The sequence below is a fragment of the Marmota marmota genome, unplaced genomic scaffold, assembly GCF_001458135.2.
Source record: "Marmota marmota marmota unplaced genomic scaffold, marMar, whole genome shotgun sequence".
Lineage (NCBI taxonomy): Eukaryota > Metazoa > Chordata > Mammalia > Rodentia > Sciuridae > Marmota > Marmota marmota.
In genome coordinates this window covers 42,598,720-42,621,064 of record NW_026000037.1, presented here as the reverse complement: position 1 = coordinate 42,621,064, position 22,345 = coordinate 42,598,720, and the positions used below count along the sequence as shown (strand labels likewise).

The following is a 22,345-nucleotide window of genomic DNA, read 5'->3' as shown; positions in this document are numbered from 1 at the left end:
ATTTCTAATAGATTATAGAGCACCCTGTCAGTATATGGATACTACAGATATCATAAATGAAAATGCTCACATCCAGTTTTCAAAAAGTAAGATCCTTTAAATTAAGTTTTACCCTGGATATTTTTCTACATTTGAATTTTAGATGATAGTATCTATAGACCTTCCTCAGTTATGTAAGCAGCATACAGTACTCCATACTATGTGGACATCAAGAGTCATCTAATTATTCTTGTCTTAATAGGTACTTAGTTGTTTCTATTATTTATTATATAGTTAAAGTACTCCAAAAATTCTTCATATATAGTTGTATGCATCAATAATTATTTATGAAGATGGAGAAATACTGGTTTTAATTTCTCTCTTATCCTTAAGTTAACAATGCGGAGATATCAGAATGTATGTAGAAATTGGTTTATGCATATTGTTTACTTTTTTGCTTTATGAAGCCTGGAGTTTGATGTCTTTCTATTCTTTTGGATACTATGACAATAACTGCTAAATTTCCTTGGCCATGTCTACATGGTACTAAGGTACAAATCCATTGCTTCATGTAGTCTCTCATTTAATTACTTGACTAGTAATTTATTATGTATGTACCAAATCCCAAGGACTATGGTAGGTGCTAGGGATAAAGAGAGGAGTAAGATATAGACCCTGCAAACAACATGCAACTTTTAACATGTATAATCTAGGTATATGTTAGGGTATCATCCAGACAAATATGAATATTTAACTATTTGTCCTTTTGAACACTAACCTTGCAACCTTAATGAACCTATGTGGATAATTTACCTGGGGTACCTTCTTCTATTTTTAATCTGCATTAGAATTAGGGAGATATCATAAGTAATGTATCTTTTTTGAATTCTGTATGCCATTATGGTGCAGATGATTAGTTGAAAAATGTCCCCATAATTCATTGGAATAGATGAGGCAGTCACTCTTAAATGTTCATCCAATACCCAGGATAAATGAACTAAGGGAGCAGCCATGTGTGAGTGTGAGGCCAGATAGATTCTCTGTTTTTGCACTTAAGGGTGTTAACTAAGTAACTTAATTTCATCCAGAAAGACGTAGGTGGAAGTATGTACAGCCTCCAGAAGGCTTTTTTTTTTTTTTTCCCTAATTAAAGGACAGACAGGCTGTGGTAGTTTCCCCTTCCCCACTTCTTCCTGTCTTGAATGTACATGTGTTTTCTGGAGTTTCGGCAACCCTCCTAAGATCAATCAATGACAAAACTTCATTGAAGGATTGAAAAATGGAAAGATAAAATGTTTCTGTTTTTTTAATGGAATTGTTGAGGACCCAACCAATGTCCTTAATTGACTACCTTAGACTAGTTATTAAGTAACAAGATAAACCCCACACATTTAATCTTATGATAATTAAGCTTTTTTTTTTTCAGTTTCCAGATGAATTTATCTGAACTTCATTGGTTTTTAGCCTGAGAGGCCGCTCACATTCATCATGAATCAATATGACACTGTGCTGGTTCATTTTTTAATACCGTGTTATTGTCCTGCCTGAATTACTGCTTCTATCATCTTCTTTCATAAAGTCATTTTCCCAAATGCCATAAGTTAGAAACTTGATTTTAAATATTTTCTTGCTTGAATTGAAACTTTGGAACACTAATTAGGATTTGAATTATTAATTGCTTTATATTTAAGGGAAAAACTTACTTTTAATGTTCTCCACAGAATCACACAGGCCCTGCATAAACTGTGGTATCAAAACTTAATCAGCACGTGTGGCCATACAGAATGAAGACACCCGTGCTGGATCAAGTATGGACACTTGTGCAATCTCAGGTCATGCTAACCAAGAAATTTTACCAATTACAAAGAAGCAGAGGCTCAACCATCTCCAATTCAACCATCTCCAATTCTACTCCTTATTACAATTGCCAGGAATTCCAAATCCTACCTCTCAAAAAGGCCATGGCAGCAGGGTTGCTCAGGCCCAGACATGGCCAAGTGACCTGGATGGCGCTCACTGTAGTGCTGCTTCTCAGTGCTTAGGGAGAACACAGAACCTTTTATATGCTCTGAAGAGATACCAATAATTAATTGGACTATCACACAAAAGATATTGTCCTAGACTTTTAGGTAGCCTTTAGTGTTGATTCAAACACTTTAAATTTTTGCTGAAATTCAAAATCTTCTAGAAACTCTGAGGCACATGAAAATTACCCAAAGAAATATAGAATAATTACCACAGGAAATTGTTGCAGTGGCCAAATGATTATTTTATATTCAGTTAATAACAGAATAGAGTGTAGTCCTCGTTTGCTCAGCATGATAAAATGAGATGAGTCTAAAATATTTGTCTATTCTCATTAACTTGGGCTCATTGAAAGTATTGTCCTTTTTATTCAATTCTGCTGTCTTATATTACAATACCTGGGACAGTAAAATAGCTAATTTTGTTCTTGATTTGAAGGCCAATTCATTTGCTAAAGTAAAAATGTGTTATGAGCATTCCAGCTATGGCCTACACTCATCATTTTGACAACATTTTCCCCCCAAAGCATGAAGCTGATTAAATGAAAGTTTACCTGATTTCCTCCCATGCCATGACAGTTGAATATACCCACTTTTTCATTTTCCTTACGGCCCATGTTGTCTAAACATTGATTGGTTTCCACGTTTCTTATCTAAAGGGAACATATGCAAAAAAAAGGAGGTAAATAGTTACTTAAGTCAAAATAGATTTTTAATACTATTAAATTGTATATTGTTACCTGATACAGGTTTATAAAAAAATTTCTCCAAGAACATGCTGCTTTAAAATATCTATTTTTTTTATATCCATTTCTAGTCCTATGTAAGTTTTTAAACATCCACTGAAGTAAATTTGAACAGTTTTGACTTTGGCCTTAGAATCTAACCAGGAGGCACTCCTTTTTATAGTATAGTGTCAGAGAAGAAGGAAATGTCTACATGTTATGAATGAGGAATTCTTCTTAATATAAAGGAGAGCTTCAAAATTCCACCCAAATAACTACAGTCCATTTTTGAACTTTCACAGTACCATATGCAAGAAAATAAAAACAAATCAGTTAAATACTGAAACTTATGGCTTTTACATTGCCTCATTACTAGACGCTCCTTTCTGTGTATTAATAAGGATTAATTACCTTGTTTATTTCTGTGATGAAGACATAGTCATGCATCTTCTCTTATTCCTAATACCAAACTTAATGGAAAGTGCTTGACCCTAAGAAAGGCTGTTACAAAGCTAAATGGAGTTTCACATTACAAATTCTTCAAAAGAAAGATTAAATTGCCCACTGCAGACATGAGGTTTTTGGTTTACACTCAGACACTGCATTAGTCCCATCATTAGCATAAAGTTAATGCATATTTGAGCCAAATGTAATTATAAAAGCCATTCATTAAGCTTAAGGATGCTAAAATTGCTAAATCAAGTACAAATTAATATAAAAAAGGAGGAGACAGAGGAATTCTATTAAATGGGACGTTTTGTATTTTTTCCTTATTATAAATCTACAAGCATATATTTCTGTATACCCATCCACTCTATTTCTGAGAATTTTGTGTCTCTAGTCCATAATCGGATATGCATATTTTCTGCTCATACAGTATAATGACTTGGATATCTCTATTTAATTACCTGTGCCTGAGGTACACATTTATTCATATCAACAAATTGATAATAGTACAAAATTATTATATTGGCAAATAAATTTGTATAATTCATTTTTCCTGTACAGAACCCCAGGGACAAATACTGGTTTCTAGAGTTGGGAAAAGTGGCATGATGTGCGCTAAGGCCATACCAGGAAGTCAGAATAGTGGAGATCCGAGATTATACTTAGGGCTAGAAAGAACTGTACAGAGGTCCCAAGCCCCTGTTCTGATGGGCTGATATTTACAGCACTTCATCAAGGAATCTGAGCAGTAACTGATGAGAAAGGACAGAACATGCAGTAATATTACAGGGAAAGAAGCAAAACCCACATGGAGGTATAGGATTTAAAGGTATTCTCAATCTGATTTAGGTTGGTTTAGAAACTGGAGGAGGCTTGGCCTACTGGAAAAAGGCTTCTCAGGTCCTACGGATAAACAATAATGAGAAAGGTGGTAACTGAAAAAAGATGTAATAAGTCTATGCATGCTACACATGGTCTAATCAACTTACATAGCACATAAATTGAATTACTTTTAAATCCCTTACATCGGACTCTTTTTCTTAAATTTTCATAAAAAGCAGACTTCTTAAAAACAATAATTTGTTATTATTCATAATTAGCATGGTAAAAAAATATAAAATAGTGCCATAATACTCAGAGGATAAGTATTTTATAAAATGATTAATTTACCTATAGATGTTAGCTATACAATCTCACTTATAGTACCTCAGCTGGCACATGGTACTTGAATACATAACTAGTAAATAATTACAATCATTATAAGTTGAATCAATTATAGGATTTTTGACTCTTTGCTAGATGACAGAAAATTCAAGGTATATTAATTCCAGTACCTTCTATGATAGTTGCATTTTCAAGGGACATACTACAGATACATGCCATCCTACTCTTTGACAAATTAAGTAAGGAACTTAAGCATTCTTCCAAACAATTTGCCCCACTAGCAACTCATTATTAGTCTACTTTCTGCAATAGAAAAACTTTATTTTTTGTCTGTAATACCTATTATGAACTCATTAATGCAATCAAGAAACATCAAGAGAATCTATACCTCATGCCAAGCACTATTTGAGGTTGGAGGATATAGAAATGAAAAAAAAAATAAGCATAGTCCCTTTCATCATGAAGCTTATATTTTACAAGGAATGAAGGCATAACTAGAAAGACTTGTAACATGTCAGATGATCAAGAAATTTTACAAAAATTATCAAGCACAGTACAGGCAGGGAAAGTGATGAAGGAGTACTGTTTTGCAGTGAGAACCAATAAAGGAAACCCTGAGAAGATATTACAAAAAATACCTTAATGGAGCGAGAAAGCAGCCACATTTCCATCTATGGAGGAGCATTCCAGGCAAGGGAACAATACACACATGTTCCATGCAGTTGGAAAATACTGATTCAACACATTAGCAATGTGGCCAGGGAACTGTGAGTGAGTGTCACACTGTGAAGGTATCCAAGACTAAGTAGTGTCAGGAACCATAAGTTTTTGAGCATAAGCATATCATAACATCTTATTCTAGGTGCTGTGTGGAATACAATTACAGGTTGACAAGGCTAGAAGCAGGAACTAAGTAGGGGGCACACTGCTACAATACAAGCAAGAGAGGACAGTTGCTTAGAACTGAAGGATAACAATGGAGGTGGAAAGGTCAAATCTGGGATATATTTTCAAAGCCAGTAGGACTTTCAATTGAATTGGATATGAGCTATGACAGAAAAAAAAAAGACGTTGAGAAATATTCAAAGTTTGGGCTGAGCAAATGATGTTTCCATTTACTGGGAACAATATTCTGAGTCCTTATATGTGAATAGCTATCTATGTAGTCTTTGTACTTGAAAATGAGTTTGGTTTATGGGAAGTCCTTGGCTGACAATATATTATTTGAGTGTGTTTACAATGTCAGTGCATTTACTTACAGTGTAAAGGGCTGCTTTTAGAAAGTATGATGACAATCAGGTGTTTTTGCCCATTATTTTTACAAGTTTTTTATTTACCTGGATGACAAGCTTTCTTTTTTTGGGGAGGTGGGGTGGGTGGGTGCCGGGGATTGAACTCAGGGGCACTCACCACTTAGCTACATCTCCAGCCCAATTTTGAATTTTCTTTAGAGAAAGGGTCTCACTGAGTTGCTTAGCGCCTCACTTTTGTTGAGGCTGGCTTTTGAACTTAAATCCTCCTGCCTCAGCTTCCTGAGAGGCTGGGATTACAGGTATGTGCCACCACGACCAGCAACTTTGTTTTCCTTTTCTTTAAACTCTAATATATTTGCCAATATACCTTGCTGTGATTTATATGGATTACTCCTTCAGGTATGTAGTGCTCCTTTTCATCATGTAGTACCAATTTTATTTTCAGGAAAGTTTACTTAAATTATAATCATTAATGTTCATTTTGTTTCATTACTTTGTTTTCCTGTTTAGGAAATATTATTTTGGATCTTGTTGCTTGTTTTCTGTGTATGTCATTTTGATCAAACAATATTATTTTAAATGTCTTCTTTATTTAAAAAAATCCTTCTCTTTTTCTTCTAAAATTTATACAACATTTTCTCTTAAGATTACTGATCACATGTTCTCAGAAGTTTACTGGTCATTTCTGGAATTATTTATTCTTTAATTTCTAACTCTTGCCTTCAAGAGCTAATTTCAGAGCTTTCCTAAAGTTTGATTTATATTATTATCCTCTACATCCTATTATTTACAGCATTTGTCTTAGCATCTTTAAAAGAATCAGGCTGCATTTTTCTCTGACTTATGATCTTAAAGCACTGGTGTGCTTGCATCATTTGCAGGGGTACTGCACCCCTTACTATCCATGCTCATTAGCACTCATCCAGTTGTACTCTCTCTTCTTTTCTTTCATTATTTTGGTTCCTTTTTCTTTTATATAAAAACCGTTTTCCTGATATTTGAAGTGGGAGTATTTGTTGAGGTACCATTTCTAACTTTACAAGTCTGGAATTTCATTTCTTGTAGGTTTTTGAAGAGTTAAGAAGAAAGCCCCTATTTATACATATCCTGGCTCTGTTTACCTCTCTTCTTTGTATCTGAAGCTTACATTTCATTTGCTCCTATGATCCCTACCCCCCGCTTCAATTTGGGCTTTTTTTTCTTTTAAATTTCTCTTAAAGAAGGAGCTTCAACTAATGCGTTTCAAGAATCTACACATTCCAGGATATTAAGACCCTTCCAACATTAGACAGTAGACTCTTCATTTGCCTGAACAGCCTTCTCCAAGATTCAGCTACTATTACTGAATTAGCTAGAAACAATTCCTCATGAGCAGCTACTGGGAATTTGAGTGTTAACTATGTCTTCATTTCTATCAGACACTTACTTCATTGTTTCCCTGTTTCCTTCATTGTTTTCTCTGACATATCTTGCCACTTAATTTTATTGTCAATTCTTCATCAGTTTTTGATTTTACTATCTTAGCCATTATTTTAGTAGGAAACAGTTCAGAGTTTGTATGTGCTAACCTATTACCTCCCTTAAAAACATTAAGTTAAGGAATTTGCCCTATTAAGGAATGTAAAGTTATTATAGAGAGTCTTGGAATCACCAATCCTGGCTTCCAGACAGGCAAGCAGGCTTTATTAGAAACAAGGCATAGAAGGAACAAGAAAGGATGGAGTTCTAACTGAACAGAGGTAACCAGAGGTCACCCAGATAAAGGTGACAACATGCACATAGAACAAGATCTACAAAAGCAGCCTAGTGCCAGACCTAGGAATCCAGGTCAAGAAGATTAGAAGCAAAGAGACTTCATGTCCAGTACCATGTGTTGGACTGAGGTCAAGTGAATGACTTCTAGCTATGAATGGGGTGACCCAAGACACAAACAAGGTGGAAGACTGAGTGTCAGGAAACTGGGGTATCAATTTCCATCTTAAAAACAGAAGGGACATTTGGGAAGCAGAAGGGCAATAGAGGGAGGAAGGGAGGAAAGAAAGGAAAGACATAGTACTGGCTACTGAAATGGAGTAAATTATATTCCATGAATGTATGATTCTATCAAAATGAACCCCAACATTATGTATAGCTATAATACACTAATAGAAACATAAAGAATTTTTAAAATGTTTAAAAAAGTACAAAGGGCACTTCCTCTGGAATATTCCAAATGTTTCTGTCATTAGGCCTATGATATCCAGAGTAAAAAAAACAAAATGTCACACATACCCAGAAGGCAGGTTAGTGCACATCAGATTGTTCTTAAGTCAGTGAGCCCAGCACTATTAGTATCCACTACACTGTCTTCAAAAGGCAAAATGGAATTTAGTGGTCCTTGCTAATCCACAGCAAGCAAATCATATTGCACATCAGAAGATAATAGCATATAGAAAAGCTCAAAATATGCATCTTCTGAACCACAAAAATAATCAGAGTTGCTTGATCATGTGTGATTTTAAAGTCAAAAGCCTTTATAAGTATGGTTTGGGGCCATTCTTAGAACATACACAAAGAATATATTTAAGCAAAGAAAAGATCCTGGTCTTGTCACTCGCACCAATTGCTTGGGCATGTAGGATATTTTTCAATCCTGAGAAAAATCTAGGCAACCAACAATTGAACAATTTTATTCATTAGGAAGTCCTCAAAGAATCTGTTCTGTGACCTATATCAAAATAACCACAATATTTCTGAATTCTATAAAAATCTTTTGACTCATTCTTTATGTTATAAAACAACTTCGAATGTATGGCATAAGGCCAAGATAGTTTGAACTTTGTTTGCTTTGAGATTACTTTGTTTGCACATAATCTTTTACTGCAAGGAAACAATTCTTAATGGTATAAACCTGAGTGTATTTTTCCCACGTATGTTTTGATGTTTGAAATCAGCAAACCTTTTTCTCTGTTTCTTCTACTTATCCAGCCAGCAGCATCATTGTTAATATTCTTTACATTTGTACAGTGTAATCATTAGCTTTTGCTCCCTCTGCTGGACTGCAAAAGCAAGCAGCAAAGGGAACTCCAATTTTAAGAGAACGATATATACACCCCACCCCACTACCAATTTTTGCATTTCAAAAACTTATACGTAAAATCCTTTCTAAAGATAAGACCATCTGAATTTAAACGAGCATTTTTTTTAAAAAAACAATTACACCAATACATGCTTAAACTTTATTTGCATGTTATGCAACTTTTTATTTAACAGATTTCAACCTCATTTACCTTTTTTTTTTTTTGTACACCATAAAGAAGGAAATTGGCACATGTGTAATGAATTCTAGAGTTCAGTGTTAATTTTCCATAATATAATTGCCCTGGTGGATATATGCTAAGTTTATTATCTGTTTACCAAACTAAATAAATCAGAAGGATGTCAGCAAAATCATTATATTTAACAAATAAAAACTGACTTTACTTACACAGACAAGGGTTTAGAATAGTCTTGATTAATGATAGTGCTATTTAAAAAAAATTGTTACTACAAAAAAGTGAAGAATAAAGAAAAAAATACATATTTTTTAAAATTTTGTTTGATAACAATGACAGCAGCAACACAAATTCATGGAGAATTCAGTGAATCCCAAACTGTCTTATAGTTTGCTGCAGTTGACTCTGTCAATACATATTTAAGTAATAAAATTAGAATGAATTCCAGTCATTATCAGAAATGCGAAGGAAAAATAGGTTTTCAGGTAATAAACTAGCTTATTTTGTTCATAAGTAAGTTATCCAGCCCAATATTCTTTAAGGTTAACATCTGATGAAGAATAGCATGTTTTGCATAAAGACATCCATACTCAGCTAATCTGAGATGAAAAATGACCTAATGAGTCCCAAATGTTTTAGAAATAAATCACGGGCTGAGAGAATGACAACATTTATGTGAGGCACCTGAAATGAGGCTTTCTTACTGGTTATCCTATTAAAGGGTCAAGAACACCGTGCATCTATAAATAAATCTCTCGATTACCAATGAAGACGGTAAACCTTTAAGCGCTTTAACTTCTGCATTTGCTAGTAACTGATTTTTGCCCCTAATCCCTTTAGCCTAGCAGCTTCATAGATGTCTATTTTTAGTTATTTAAATCTGCTTTAAAAAATGTTAAGAAATACAATACCATATATGCAAGGTATGGTTAAAGGATACAAAGGACAAAGAAGTACTGAGGTCAAGTCCACAATACAAAAGACATAGACTAATGTCAAAACATGAGAATGCAAATTTAAGCATTAAGAGCTAAGTCTCTTGGCTGCAGAAATCCTCTACTTCTTTTTGCCTTCTGATATTCCTATGTTCCAATTTTTTTTTTCAGTACACTATCCTGTCGTAACCCAAAAATTTGAGACTAGGCATTCTATTTTAAAATTCCATTTTTCCATCTTATACTTGAATTAGTCTTTATATTCACAAGATCAGAACTGGCATGTTAAATCTACAGAAGCTAAAGGGCTAGTTAGGAGAGAATTTAATGCAGCAAAGAGCTCCATCTCCTTATTCCATTATGATCTGCTTACTGAGTCTAAAAACCACATGCTTCATTAAGTTACTTAAAGGTTTTAGTTCAAAGCAATTGAACAGCTTTTAACTTCCCATTGGCAACTGCATGTAATTCATGGGCTGGGTAAAATAATATTTCAATTGCCTGAGCAAAATGTAAACATATAGGATATTAAGATTTACCTATCCAATATCAATAATTTACTGATGATTATTTTGGTGATGGTATATAATAATACTGAAATTTAATACCATACCATATTTGCCTTTGTATCTTCCAAAAGAACAAGGAAAGTTACAAATTCATAGAAAAATGTTCATGTTTGCTAATGTACAACAATATTGAGTATAAGGAATATACAAATTATTAATTCTCAACAACTTCACTGGAAACTAAGGGAGAAGTATATATGAACATGCTACCAAGAAATAATTTCATTGTTTTGGTGGCCAATTCTTTGATGTCTGATACAATTTTGTGACTCTAACTATTAGAGAAAAAGTACCTTTAAATATAAGGAAATATAGCTCTTTTACTTTCTTCCAATAATGGTTAATGGCAGGAAATAAGAAAAAAAACTTTAAATAAATGACTGTTATCCATTAACTGTCCCATACTAACTCATTATCAAGATGACCAGTTTAAATTATTCATAAATATCTATGCAAAATTGAATTGAGAAGTAGTGTTTGGTGAATATGTTCTTTTGTTTCCATGGAAACAAATGTTGAGTTGCATTTCTTTAAAGTTTTTTTTTTTTTTTTTTTTTTGTACCAAGGATTGAACTCAGGGGCACTCAACTACTGAGCCACATCCCCAGCCTTTTTGTATCTTCTTTAGAAACGGTCTCCCTGAATTGCTTAGCACCTCGTCCTTTCTGAAGCTGGCTTTGAACTCATGATTCTCCTGTCTCAGCCTCCCTAGCTACTGGGATTACAGGTGTGTGCCACCATGCCCAGCTTAAAGCTGGTTTTAAAGTGGAAAACTATAGAATGTCAATATCCCAGAAACCTCAAAACTTAATTGGGAAATTAATTAATTAATTAATTAATTAATATTATTTCATATTTTTAAAATTCATTTGGTTTTCAAAACAATAGTCCATAGCATGCCATATAGCTCAGGTAAACAATCTATAATTTCTACTGATTTTCGTTACCTGTTTGATTATGTCTTGTCATCTCCCCTCCCCTTCATTTTAGTAGAATGGATTTATTTGGCTTTGCATCCTCAGCATGTGACACAGGATTCACCTTAAGATCTTATTTAATAAAAGCCATTTAAATGAATGAATATAATAAACTATTTTCTCCTTTCAGTTCTGACAAAACAGTGTTTTCCATTAAAACTAGCAGTTAAATTTGAGTCCTGACTTCTATAGTTAGAAGTGACCAAAAGCCAATCACAACATAATCACATTTCTTTCTATCAATTTCCAAAGTCAAGGAGTTGTTGTTATTTTGTTTTTCCTTCTTTTTTTGGTATTGAACCCAGAGGTCTTTTACTAATGAGTCACATTCCCAGTCCTTTTTTATTTAGAGACAGGGTCTCCCTAAGTTGCTTAGAACCTTGCTACATTGTTGAGGCTGCTTTTGAAGTTGTGATCCTCTTTCTCAGCCTCCCAAGCCACTGGGATTACAGAGAAGCAGCACCATGCCCAGCTATTGTCACTTTTAAACAACATAAATCATTAAAAGCACCTAGAAGATTTTTAGCATAGTAAGAAATCAGTAAATGATACCTATAGTAATTATAGTAACTGCAGATACTGGGGTTGCTATCTCTTCTTACCAGGCAAGATACTAGATGCTCTGTCTTAATTCATCAGTGTAAGCTTGCTTTTTACCTCCATTCTTCTGACAGAGCTTCTGAAAAGCTAGTGCTGTACATTAAAGTTGAGGTCAGGATTTGGAACCTCCTCTGCCTGACTCCAGGCCCTGGGATTTCCCTAATACCTCATGCTACCTGTTCAGGATGTGTCTCAGATATCCTGAAAGACTCAACCTCTCTTTTAATTTTTTTTTTCCAAAAATACTTCTATAAATTAAAGAATGGCCATCTGGTCCATTACAGAAGATAATTAATTAAAATCAGTAGGTTGTAGAAAGAAATTTGTCTAAACTATATTTCATTTTTATTTTCTAAGGAAATCAATTGGGTTTCCTTGGTATAGTGCAAGAAAGCATAAAGCTGAATTTTTAATTTGGAGAAAAAAAAACACCTCATTGTTTCACAGGCCTGAGTCCTTCTTAAGTGTCACATGGTTGCCCCAGTGAATATCCAAAAAGTCTTCTCTATTGATATCTGTTTTGTTATAGCATCTGGTCACACACTTTTTTTTTTTTTTAGGAAATTCTATTAAAAAATAAAAACATTCTTTTCATATATAGTGAGGTTCATGAATAGCAAACTTTTAAATAAAGAGATGAGAATGCTGGACCTTCTACCAGAAATCTTCAATGGGTTATAATAATTAATATGCAAAAGGTATTATTGTTAGAAAAACACTCTCATGTAATCTGGGCATTGAATTTGAATCCTGGTGAGACTAGTGTTAACATGGGGTAACATGTATTAGCAAATAACAACACCACCACCCTCCGATATAAACAAACAAAATCAATACTCTGAAGCATAGGCTATTCCATGAATAAAGTCGTATGTCTAGAAAATGGTCAGTCAGTGTTATAACACCTGAGCCTTTTCACTACATTTTTCAAATTAAATGTATGAAGTTGAAAGGTTCTGTGGAGAAATATTAACATTCCTAATGAAGAGGCAGAGATGTAGTAAATAGGGCATGGATAAGACACATAAAATAGTCATTGAAATTTAGCTAGGATTTCATTCAGTTCAAGTATTTGTTTTTTCATTGTTATCTAGTTATAATAAGTAAGGTATGTTTATAAAGTTACAGATCAGTAAAAGGCAGATGACCAAAACAAGTATTAGACTGAACCATATTAGCTGTCAGACACTCTACCATTCTGACCTACAAAAATGACAAATTAAACTTAAAGCCATGCTTAATTAATAATTACTTCCAAAACACATTATAATATTATGTTAAGATGCTTTTATCTACAGCAATATTAAATTAGTTCTAATTCAGAAACCTAATTCCTATTAAGTTGGAAATTACCAATATGGAGGATACAATTAATAAAGAAATAATTCTTATTTTGAGAAATTAAATATGTATTACATAGATCTTTGTGTAGTTATGATGAAGTCAAATGTATATTTTTAAATAGAATACATATTTTGGAAAAGAATAGTACAGTTCAATGATGGCCAAGCCACTGCTATAATACTATGATACAAAAATTCTTGAGAGGCTGTTATAATTGTGTCATACATCAACACATTGAACACTGAAGCAGGTAAGACAATTCAGCCATCTTTTACCAACCCAGACATTAACACGCTTTTAAAAGTATAATTACGTGTATTTTTCAAAATATGGAAAATGCATGTATTTTTCAAAAATGTTATTTATATTATCAAGCAATTAGTTATTATATCATTTTTAAATGAATTGGTAATATTTAAAATTATCAGTCTTGGTATCAGTATAGTAAATATTTAATTATCACCCACATAAACAAAAGCTTCTGGAAGTACCCCCCCAAATTTAAAAACATAAGGTTTATATGAGCAAAAAGCTTAGAAATATAAACAAAAATATAGTGTGTGAAATATTAAAATGGTTCTTCACTTTTAACAATTCTCTTTGATGAATACCTTTATGATTCTTAAAAAGGTGTAAGAAATTATTTAAGATAGATCTATTTAAAAATCCTTACAACATTTTGTTCATGATGTAAAAAAAAAATTGAGCCCTATAGAAATTGCCCCATTTGCAAAATATATTTATAACTTAACCAAAATAAATAATTCATACCTCACCAAGTGAGTAATAACGTCTTGGGATCTGGGAGTCCGGATAGATGTTTTCTAGGTACCAAGAGAAAGGCTTACACTTCAGATTTTCTCTTAGTGTTTTTCTGACTGACACATCTCCATAATCCACTTTGACAACACCTGGAATTTTTCAGAGAAACACAAATCAGTTGATGCTATTTTCATTTTAGCACTTTTCACTCTGTTTACTTTGCTTTCAATTTTTGTTCTCATCATTATAATTTCATCAAATTCAATTGCATGTGCATCTGCTATTATACTGGTTTTCTTAGTACACATACAATTATCACATGAAATAGATGCAAAAACAGTTCTTCCATTGGTTATGACTTTTTAAATGCAAATATTTATCACCAAGTACTGGTAATTCTTATATCAAATAATTAATCAACTAAATGTAAATTGGTATTAATTTAGTAACTCATAATCAAAGCTTAACAGAACTATGCAATAATGTTATCTGTTTTTCTTTTTAAAAATTTCAATATTTTCGCTGATCTTTATATTTTCCCTAAAATGTGTTCACCATCTGTAGATTTTATGAGAAATTTATATAAATATGATCCTTACAATGAACTGCACATATGTGATCCAACTTTCACTTGTTTTCAATGTTAGATCATTTAAGTCCAGCAAGCAACCAGGCACAGTTAAAAAAAAAAAAGACCCATTATTTAGGATATCCAGACCAACCAGTAGAGCCAATAAATCACCCAATAAAATATGCAGCCATTGTTTTGACAAACTGAATGTCTGTGACTAATCCCAAATTATTAGTTTACTACTTTCAAAAGTAGCAAAATTCTCAAATTCTATCACCAGCTAGCTCCATCTCCTTCATCTCTTCAATCTTTTTTCAAAATTAAGTGGCATAATATAGTTGAAAAGCATTCTTGATTATGCTTAAACAGCAAAACCATTTCCTTCCAAAAAAAAAATATTGATCTCTTCAGTTGGTGTTTGGACAAAAATAACAAGGTCTTTGGACCTTTTGAAATCAATAATATTTGCTTGCAAAATCTTTCTATTCAGAACTTCCAATCTGGAGTGCAACCTTCAAATGAAGAGGCTCAAAAACAATTTTGTATTTTGATCACTAAAAGAATATCTTACTGTGTTGTGGCAATTGAAATGAGCTACATTATACATAAAGAGATGCCATTGGTCTAGAGTCGTAGTCTCAGAGGATTTAATTCAACAGTTATTTTTACTGTTCTGGTTCCGTTTTTGAAGTGAATAAATTTAATTGAGATGGCTTATTTAATAACAGCATTCTCCTTTTTTCATCTGAAGATTTAGTAATCCTGGCTTCAGATTTTTTTCCTAGGCATGTTTTATGAGTGGTTTTCTGACAGGAAGTCATGTCTGAAGAAGACTCACCTGCATATAATTTTACAGTGGTCCACAGAAAACATTAATTGCTCACCTTGGCAATGGGCATTTGGTGGAGATTCAAAGAAATTATTGAGGAAAGGTAAAGCCTTCTTTACCTGCCATACCTATATCACCCCTTTGCACAGGCACACAAACTGGGATTTTGTCTTAATCCCAATTATGGTAAATCACTTTTAGAAATGCAAAATAATATTGTGATCTTATTTCTATATTTTGAGGAGAATTTTTTTCTCCCTCCAGGTTCACTATTTTACTATTCAGAAGTGAAATATTATGAAAAGACAGCAGGGCTAACCAAATACTCCATACAGGTCATATTTCCCAGGCATCTGCATTTAGGTAAGGGCATCTGGTTGGTCCTGGTCAATGAACTGTGGGGGGAAATGGACAAAGTCACTTGCAGTTTTAAAGACAGAAGAACAGCCATGAGACACCACAGGTTCCTTCCCTCTCCTATAAGGACTGAGAGACTTTGTATCCCAGCATGTGCAGCTTCAAGACAACAGGACCCTTATTGTGCCTGTGACTGTGCTACAGTGACTATGAGGCAGACCTGGAATTAACCTGGAAATGCCATCTTACTTGTTTCCAAACATTTATCTCCAACCCAAACCTCCCCAAAATTGTTTTTCAATTGTTTATGCAATAATTTTATTGAAATATCTAATAGGTATCTCAAGAATGGCAAATCTAAAATATGATTCTATAACATGTTCTGTCTCTAAGATTCTCCATGTCCATTATTAGCTCAAATAACCATCAGTTTTTCACTGGGCTAAGACAGATAATTCTCTCTATCTCACACCCACACTTGCAATTCCTTAACAACTGCCACTAGTTATGCCTTCACAATATATCCTTAGTCCTCTATTGCTTCCATACTGGTCCTATCCTCTCATCTCTTAGATCAGTCCCGGGAGCCATCCTTGAACTGTGCATGAACTAAAAATGAAGTGAAAGCCATTAGACAGGAAAGTCTGATATCTGGGAACTCCCAGGGACAGCCCTACTGGTTGGAGACTGCCCAATACATGTGACTTCCTAATTCGCTTCATCTAAGTTCAGCACTGCAACAGAGATGGGATGACCTGCTGGATCCACACAGCCACACAGCCTCTTAGAGATGGGTGTGGTTTGCCAAGATGCCAGCCAACCCATTTGCTGCAAGAATCCTGTCACACTGAGAAGCAAGAGTCCTCCTGCTGAAACCTGCTTTTGATGTGTTTTCCTTTAAATAAAGAAATGAAGCAATTTTTTAAGTTGTTGGGTTCCAGCTCCTTTCAGGACTGGAGGAACTATCAGACACTCTGCTTCCCTTTTATACCTAATTTCTGGCTCTGTCTCTTATTTCTTTCTATTTATATCAGACTTTCTATTTCTCAGGCAGCTCACACCTTCTGAGCAGAAAGCTACCCTGGCGGCGTACTGGCAAACCCTTAATAGACCAGCATTGAAAAGGCCTCCCAACTAGCACTCTCAGCATTTTACATTTCTCCATCTATCTTTTATTCACTGATGCCTACTCATTAGACAACTTATTCAAAATACAAATAAAATTATGTTACTTCCCTGCTCCTAAGCATCCAGTGATTTTCCATTGTACTGAGAATAACTAAACATCTCTTAATGATTGACAGGAGACTCTTCATTGAAATGGCTCTTGGCTATCTCTCTGAATTCATCCTTGTTTTGCTTTTCTTCAAACACACCAAGCTCATTTCTTATACAAGGTGTGTAATTATCCTCCTGTCTGGACTAGTATTAGTTTGGGACTTTCAGGAATTGTCCTTTACTTGTTCCAAGTCTTTCGTCAAACTTTACTTATCCAGGTTTACCCTGATCTTATCGAAGTTGACTGCTTCCTTGCATCATCCTTGGTCATGTTCTATTTACTTAATTTTTCTCCATAGCACCAACCCTAAAATTATATGACAGATTAATTTGCTCATTTCCTTTAGTACAAGATTTTGGACAATTTTTTTAATCTTTTGAAGCTTAAGATATCTTATTGAAAATACCTTGTAATATATTGTGAATAGGAGATATTGTCTGGAAAAGGCCTATTACAGTGCCTGGAATATAACAATTGCTTAATATCTAGTATTTATTATAACATATATCTGTTGTTTTTGCATGTCTGATATCCATTTGACTTTTGGTAAAAGCATTAGTTTTCTTTGAGTAGACATCCCTCCCTGACTATCAGTTTGGGTGGGGCTGTTCTCATTCCCCTTCCTAACCTTTTAGCTCCATCTAGGTGTACAAACTAAATTCACATTACTAGAGAGTCTTGATAAAATGAAAATTCTGATTCGGTTGGTCTCCAGGAGGGCCTTTCAGTCTGCAGTTCAGACAAGCTCATGGAGAATGTTGCTCAGACCAGAATACGATTAGCACTCAAAATAATCAGAGCATTTCATTTATCAACCTTATATACAAACAGATAGTAATGATTGACTCATGAATGGCCCTGTGAGAACCTAATACAAGTTTACTCCAAGAAGTTGTTTGTACCATCAGAAATTTAAAGCTCTATTTCCTCTGGAATTGGTACCTGCAAAGATGATTTAAACCTGAGCTTATGGAGATACTCTATAGAGAAGGCCTTGGACAGAGATACCATGAGGAGTAAGATAAATAACCAGAAGTGTGTGTATGGGGAGGGAGGGAGGGAAGGGANATATATATATATATATATATATATATATATATAAATGATACATGCTATGGCAAAAATAGACTTGGACAGGAAAGGATGATTGCAACTGAAGGAATCTTAATACATTATTACTTTTTGCAAAGACAATTTATATAAGTTGACAGTTTTTAAGGCAAGTCTTTCAATGAGACTTACAAAAGCCCTAAAAGACTTTGATGATGAGATAAAAAATGTATAATAAGAAAAAAGTGTATTTTAATTAACTCCAGGTTTGTGGTTTGATTAATAGAAAAATGATAACACTTATGGGTTGTTCTATTTTATTTAATAACTTTTCCTTTATTAATCATCTTTAAACACATTGCATGGTAGTATTAAATTCATATATTTAGAGCAAACATGTTTTAAATTTTAAATAACTATTACATGGAAGATCATAATATTCCCAGTTAGTACTTCCCTAGTACAGACCTAGTAATTCTAAGAATTCTAGTTTTCTATAATCAAGGTATAAAAAACAAATGACCTGATTGTACACTACAGCTTACAATCTAATGGATAAAAGTATCTTTTGCAGAATAACTTAAAGTGGAGAAAAGGGGAAACTATTTTCCTTCTATAAAGAATGCTTAAATAAATCAATTGTACATCTAGTAGACAAAATATAATTTACATATTAAAATAATTGTCAATATAAGAATATGAAAAATGTTAATAAAAACCTAAAATTTTATGTGTGTGTTTATATATATAATACTGCCACTAAACCAACTCAAATGGAAATAAATGAAATAGCAAGAATCTGAGAAAAATAAAAACAGTACCTTCCCTTTGCTACTCAAAAAAATTGATACAAAGAACTTAGAAGGCTCCCATTCCTTTCTTAAGCAAAAGTCAAAATTATGCAGTTAATCATAAATATTTTTATATAAATAATGTGATATTAATAATATATTTGCACATTATAGGAGTATACCAGCTATACTGTTTAAGAATTTATTTATTTATTTTTGGTGTCAGGGATTGAACCCAGGGGTGCTCAACCACTGAGCCACTTCCCCAGCCCTTTTTATTTTTTATTTAGAGACAGGGTCTTTCTGAGTTGCTTAGTGCCTTGATTTTGCTGAGACTGGCTTTGAACTCACAATCCCCTTGCTTCAACCTCCCAAGCTGCTGAGATTACAGGCGTGTGCCACCATACCTGGCTAAGAATTTATTCTTTGAAACTTTCTAAATTTAACATAAATAGAAAATCATCCTTCATTTTATTATTTACTTTTAATAATTTTCCTTAATGTCTTTATGAGTAAAGATGTATATTTTATGTATATTATTATCAAATGTGACAATAATGATAAAAATAAGCCATGTTAAAGCCAATTGGTGATCATTGAATTCTATACTATTTAATTACTATACATATCAGAAGTTTAGGAGATTACTTGGAATTTTTGTTGTTTTTAAAACTTTGATCTACTTTTTCAATTTAATATGTCCATTCTTTATGTGCATACAAAATACCCAGGTTCCTAAGCTCTCACTAGACAGAACTGCATAAAAGGCTGGTAGCCCATCTCAGCTAATAATACACAATGATTATTTATTGAATATATCATTTACTGTTATTACTTTGATTTTATTTTAATGCAATAAGAATGAGATAATGAATTTTATAAAGGGCATATCTTCCGTAGAGAGCTGTATCATACCAAAGAACCAAATATCAGCCAGCTTTGCAGTTTATTTAATTCTCTCTGATATAGTTGAAAGTTAGAACAGGTTTTGAAGCTGAATTTTCTAGGTAGTTACCTCAAACTTCAGTTCTATTTGACATTAAAGATCTTATATTCAACTTCTTGGCTTCAGTTCATAAGGAAACTAAATATGTTTCCTTCATAAGGAAACTAAATACGTTTCCTTCATAAGGAAACTAAATATGAATAGTAGCATTTTAAAATAAAGGTCAACTTGATATCATTGAGGAAAATGGAGTATAAAATCTACAGTCTTCAGGAAATTATTCTAAGTCAGGAACTTCAGGGAAGTACTGAACACTTCAGCTGGAGCAGCAAGTATATGCAGTCACCAGCTCCCTCACTCACATATTTTATGGAAACTGCAAAAGAAATATTAATCTACTGATGATGCTATTCATCTACTTGTGTATATTCTGTTTTCATTTTTTGGTTTTATTTTTCTCCCAGTAGAAAGGAAATATTTGTGTGCAATTAATTTATTAATATTTCTTAAATTTCTCTAATTTTTCAAGGATGACTTGTAATCATACATAATAGTGGGATTTTTATGCCATATTTGTATATGAACATCACATAATTTGATGACTCACATTAAAATTATTTGAAAAGTATATATTCACTGCAGATGAAACTAAATCATAAATGAACATAGAAAAGTTTAAAGTCACCTGTAATGTTTATATTTATCTTATATTAATAATTTTTCTAAACTTCTTTATTTAGTAGATACAAGTTTTATTTTTTTTGCAAAAATTGATTTATAATATAATATGCATTTGCAACCTGCTTTTTCCTAACAGAGTGTGTCATAAACACTTTCAAAGCTAAGTGAACTCTTCTGTAACTTAAATATATATTTAAGATATACAATGAGACTTTTAAATTTAAAAGAATATTTTGATTAACATTTCAATTGTTCATATTAACGGGATTCCATATGACATTTCAACACATGCATATAGAGTGCATTGATGAAATTCATCTACCCTTAATCCACTTTCTTCAAATGCCCAATCTTTTGAAACCTTTGATTTCAATGTTTCTATAGAATTCTATTTTACAAATTAGTCATAATGCATTTAATTAGTCAACTATAGATTAACATTCAATTTATTTTAAATTTTAGACCTAACAACCAATAAATATCTTTATACAATTTTTTTTATTTTACCATTATTTCATTAATTTCTAGAAGCAAGGTATTCTGATAACAGAGTCTTAGGCTTGAAGTTATTACAGTCAGTCCTCCATATTCATTGATCTATGGATTTGATAACCTGCATTGTGTACCTCAGTTCTGTTCATTTATCAGCAAATAACATAATTTCATTCTTCTTTGCAGCTTAATAAAACTTTATTCTATTTATATTTCTCATCTTCTTTATCCATTCCTATCTTGATGGGCACTCTTGATACAAACAAATTTGGTGTATTTTTTGCAAATATTTAAATTTTAGAGAATTTTTAATAGTATAAAGTGTTTTAGTTTTAATATTGTAAATGATAACAATCTTCTGCTCTGCCCTTGATATGATATTTGAAAATGACTTTTATATCCTGAGATATCAAAAATGTCCAATTCTAATAATATAAACACAAATAAAATATAGAATGTAAAAATGTTTTACCTCATATTATTTTCATTCATTTAATCACCATGTCTTCTTTTTTACTTTCATTGTTCTTTTTCTTGTATATATAAAAGATATATCTTTAAAGTGATTCACTTGTTTCAGTTTGCTTTAAGTAGATCTCTAATATACCTTATAGCTTAACAGCCTATAGGCACCTTAAATTTTATGTAGAATCAACTTAATACAATATAGTACTCTATATTTAGTTATTATCTGATCTTTGTAAAATATAAATGAGGATTTGACATTATGCTATTGGATCATTGCAGATCAATAAAGAAAAATAAGGTAGTTTCCCAAAACTTGCAATTGTACCAGCTTTCTGTGTTGTCTTGAGGTCCTGGACTATTGCATCATGAAATAATTTTTTGTTTTATAAGGTATCTCAAGAGCAATTTCCTGTATAAACCCAGGAACAGGGAAAACAGGGTTTGTCCTTAGTAACTTATTATGTTGTTTTCTTCTTACAAACACTTCTATCTTGAAATGGAAAATTTATCATGTAGGCTGGGTATTATTAGTAACTGTGCTATTCTATCTCCTGGTGAAATTACTGATATACCCTTTGGAGAACTGGCTATAATTTTTATTTCACCTTCATAATCGGGATCAATTACCCCAGGACTTATCATAAGTCCTTTTAGAGTAGAAGAGCTGCGTCCCAATAATAAGCCTACTGTTCCTTTGGGAAGAGGTCCTTTCACCCCTGTGGGAATGATTTGAACTCCCATCTCTGGAGTTAGTACTGCTCTGGCGGAGGCGCAGATGTCCAACCCTGCGCTCCCTCTGGTTTGTCTGATGAGGGATCTGATGGACAATGTGTCCTGGGCACTACCCT

General features: G+C 33.1%; 1 protein-coding gene across 1 annotated transcript in view; it reads right to left on the bottom strand.

Moving 5' to 3' along the window:
• The window catches only part of Galnt13 (polypeptide N-acetylgalactosaminyltransferase 13), a 224,234-nt gene that overhangs the window by 48,323 nt on the left and 153,566 nt on the right, over window positions 1-22,345 (bottom strand). The window contains exons 7-8 of the mRNA XM_015478926.2: window positions 14,043-14,182; window positions 2,558-2,656 (exon numbers count right to left, since the gene is read on the bottom strand). Of these exons, the coding sequence (XP_015334412.1) occupies window positions 2,558-2,656; window positions 14,043-14,182 (239 nt within the window). The remainder of the gene's footprint in view (window positions 1-2,557; window positions 2,657-14,042; window positions 14,183-22,345) is intronic.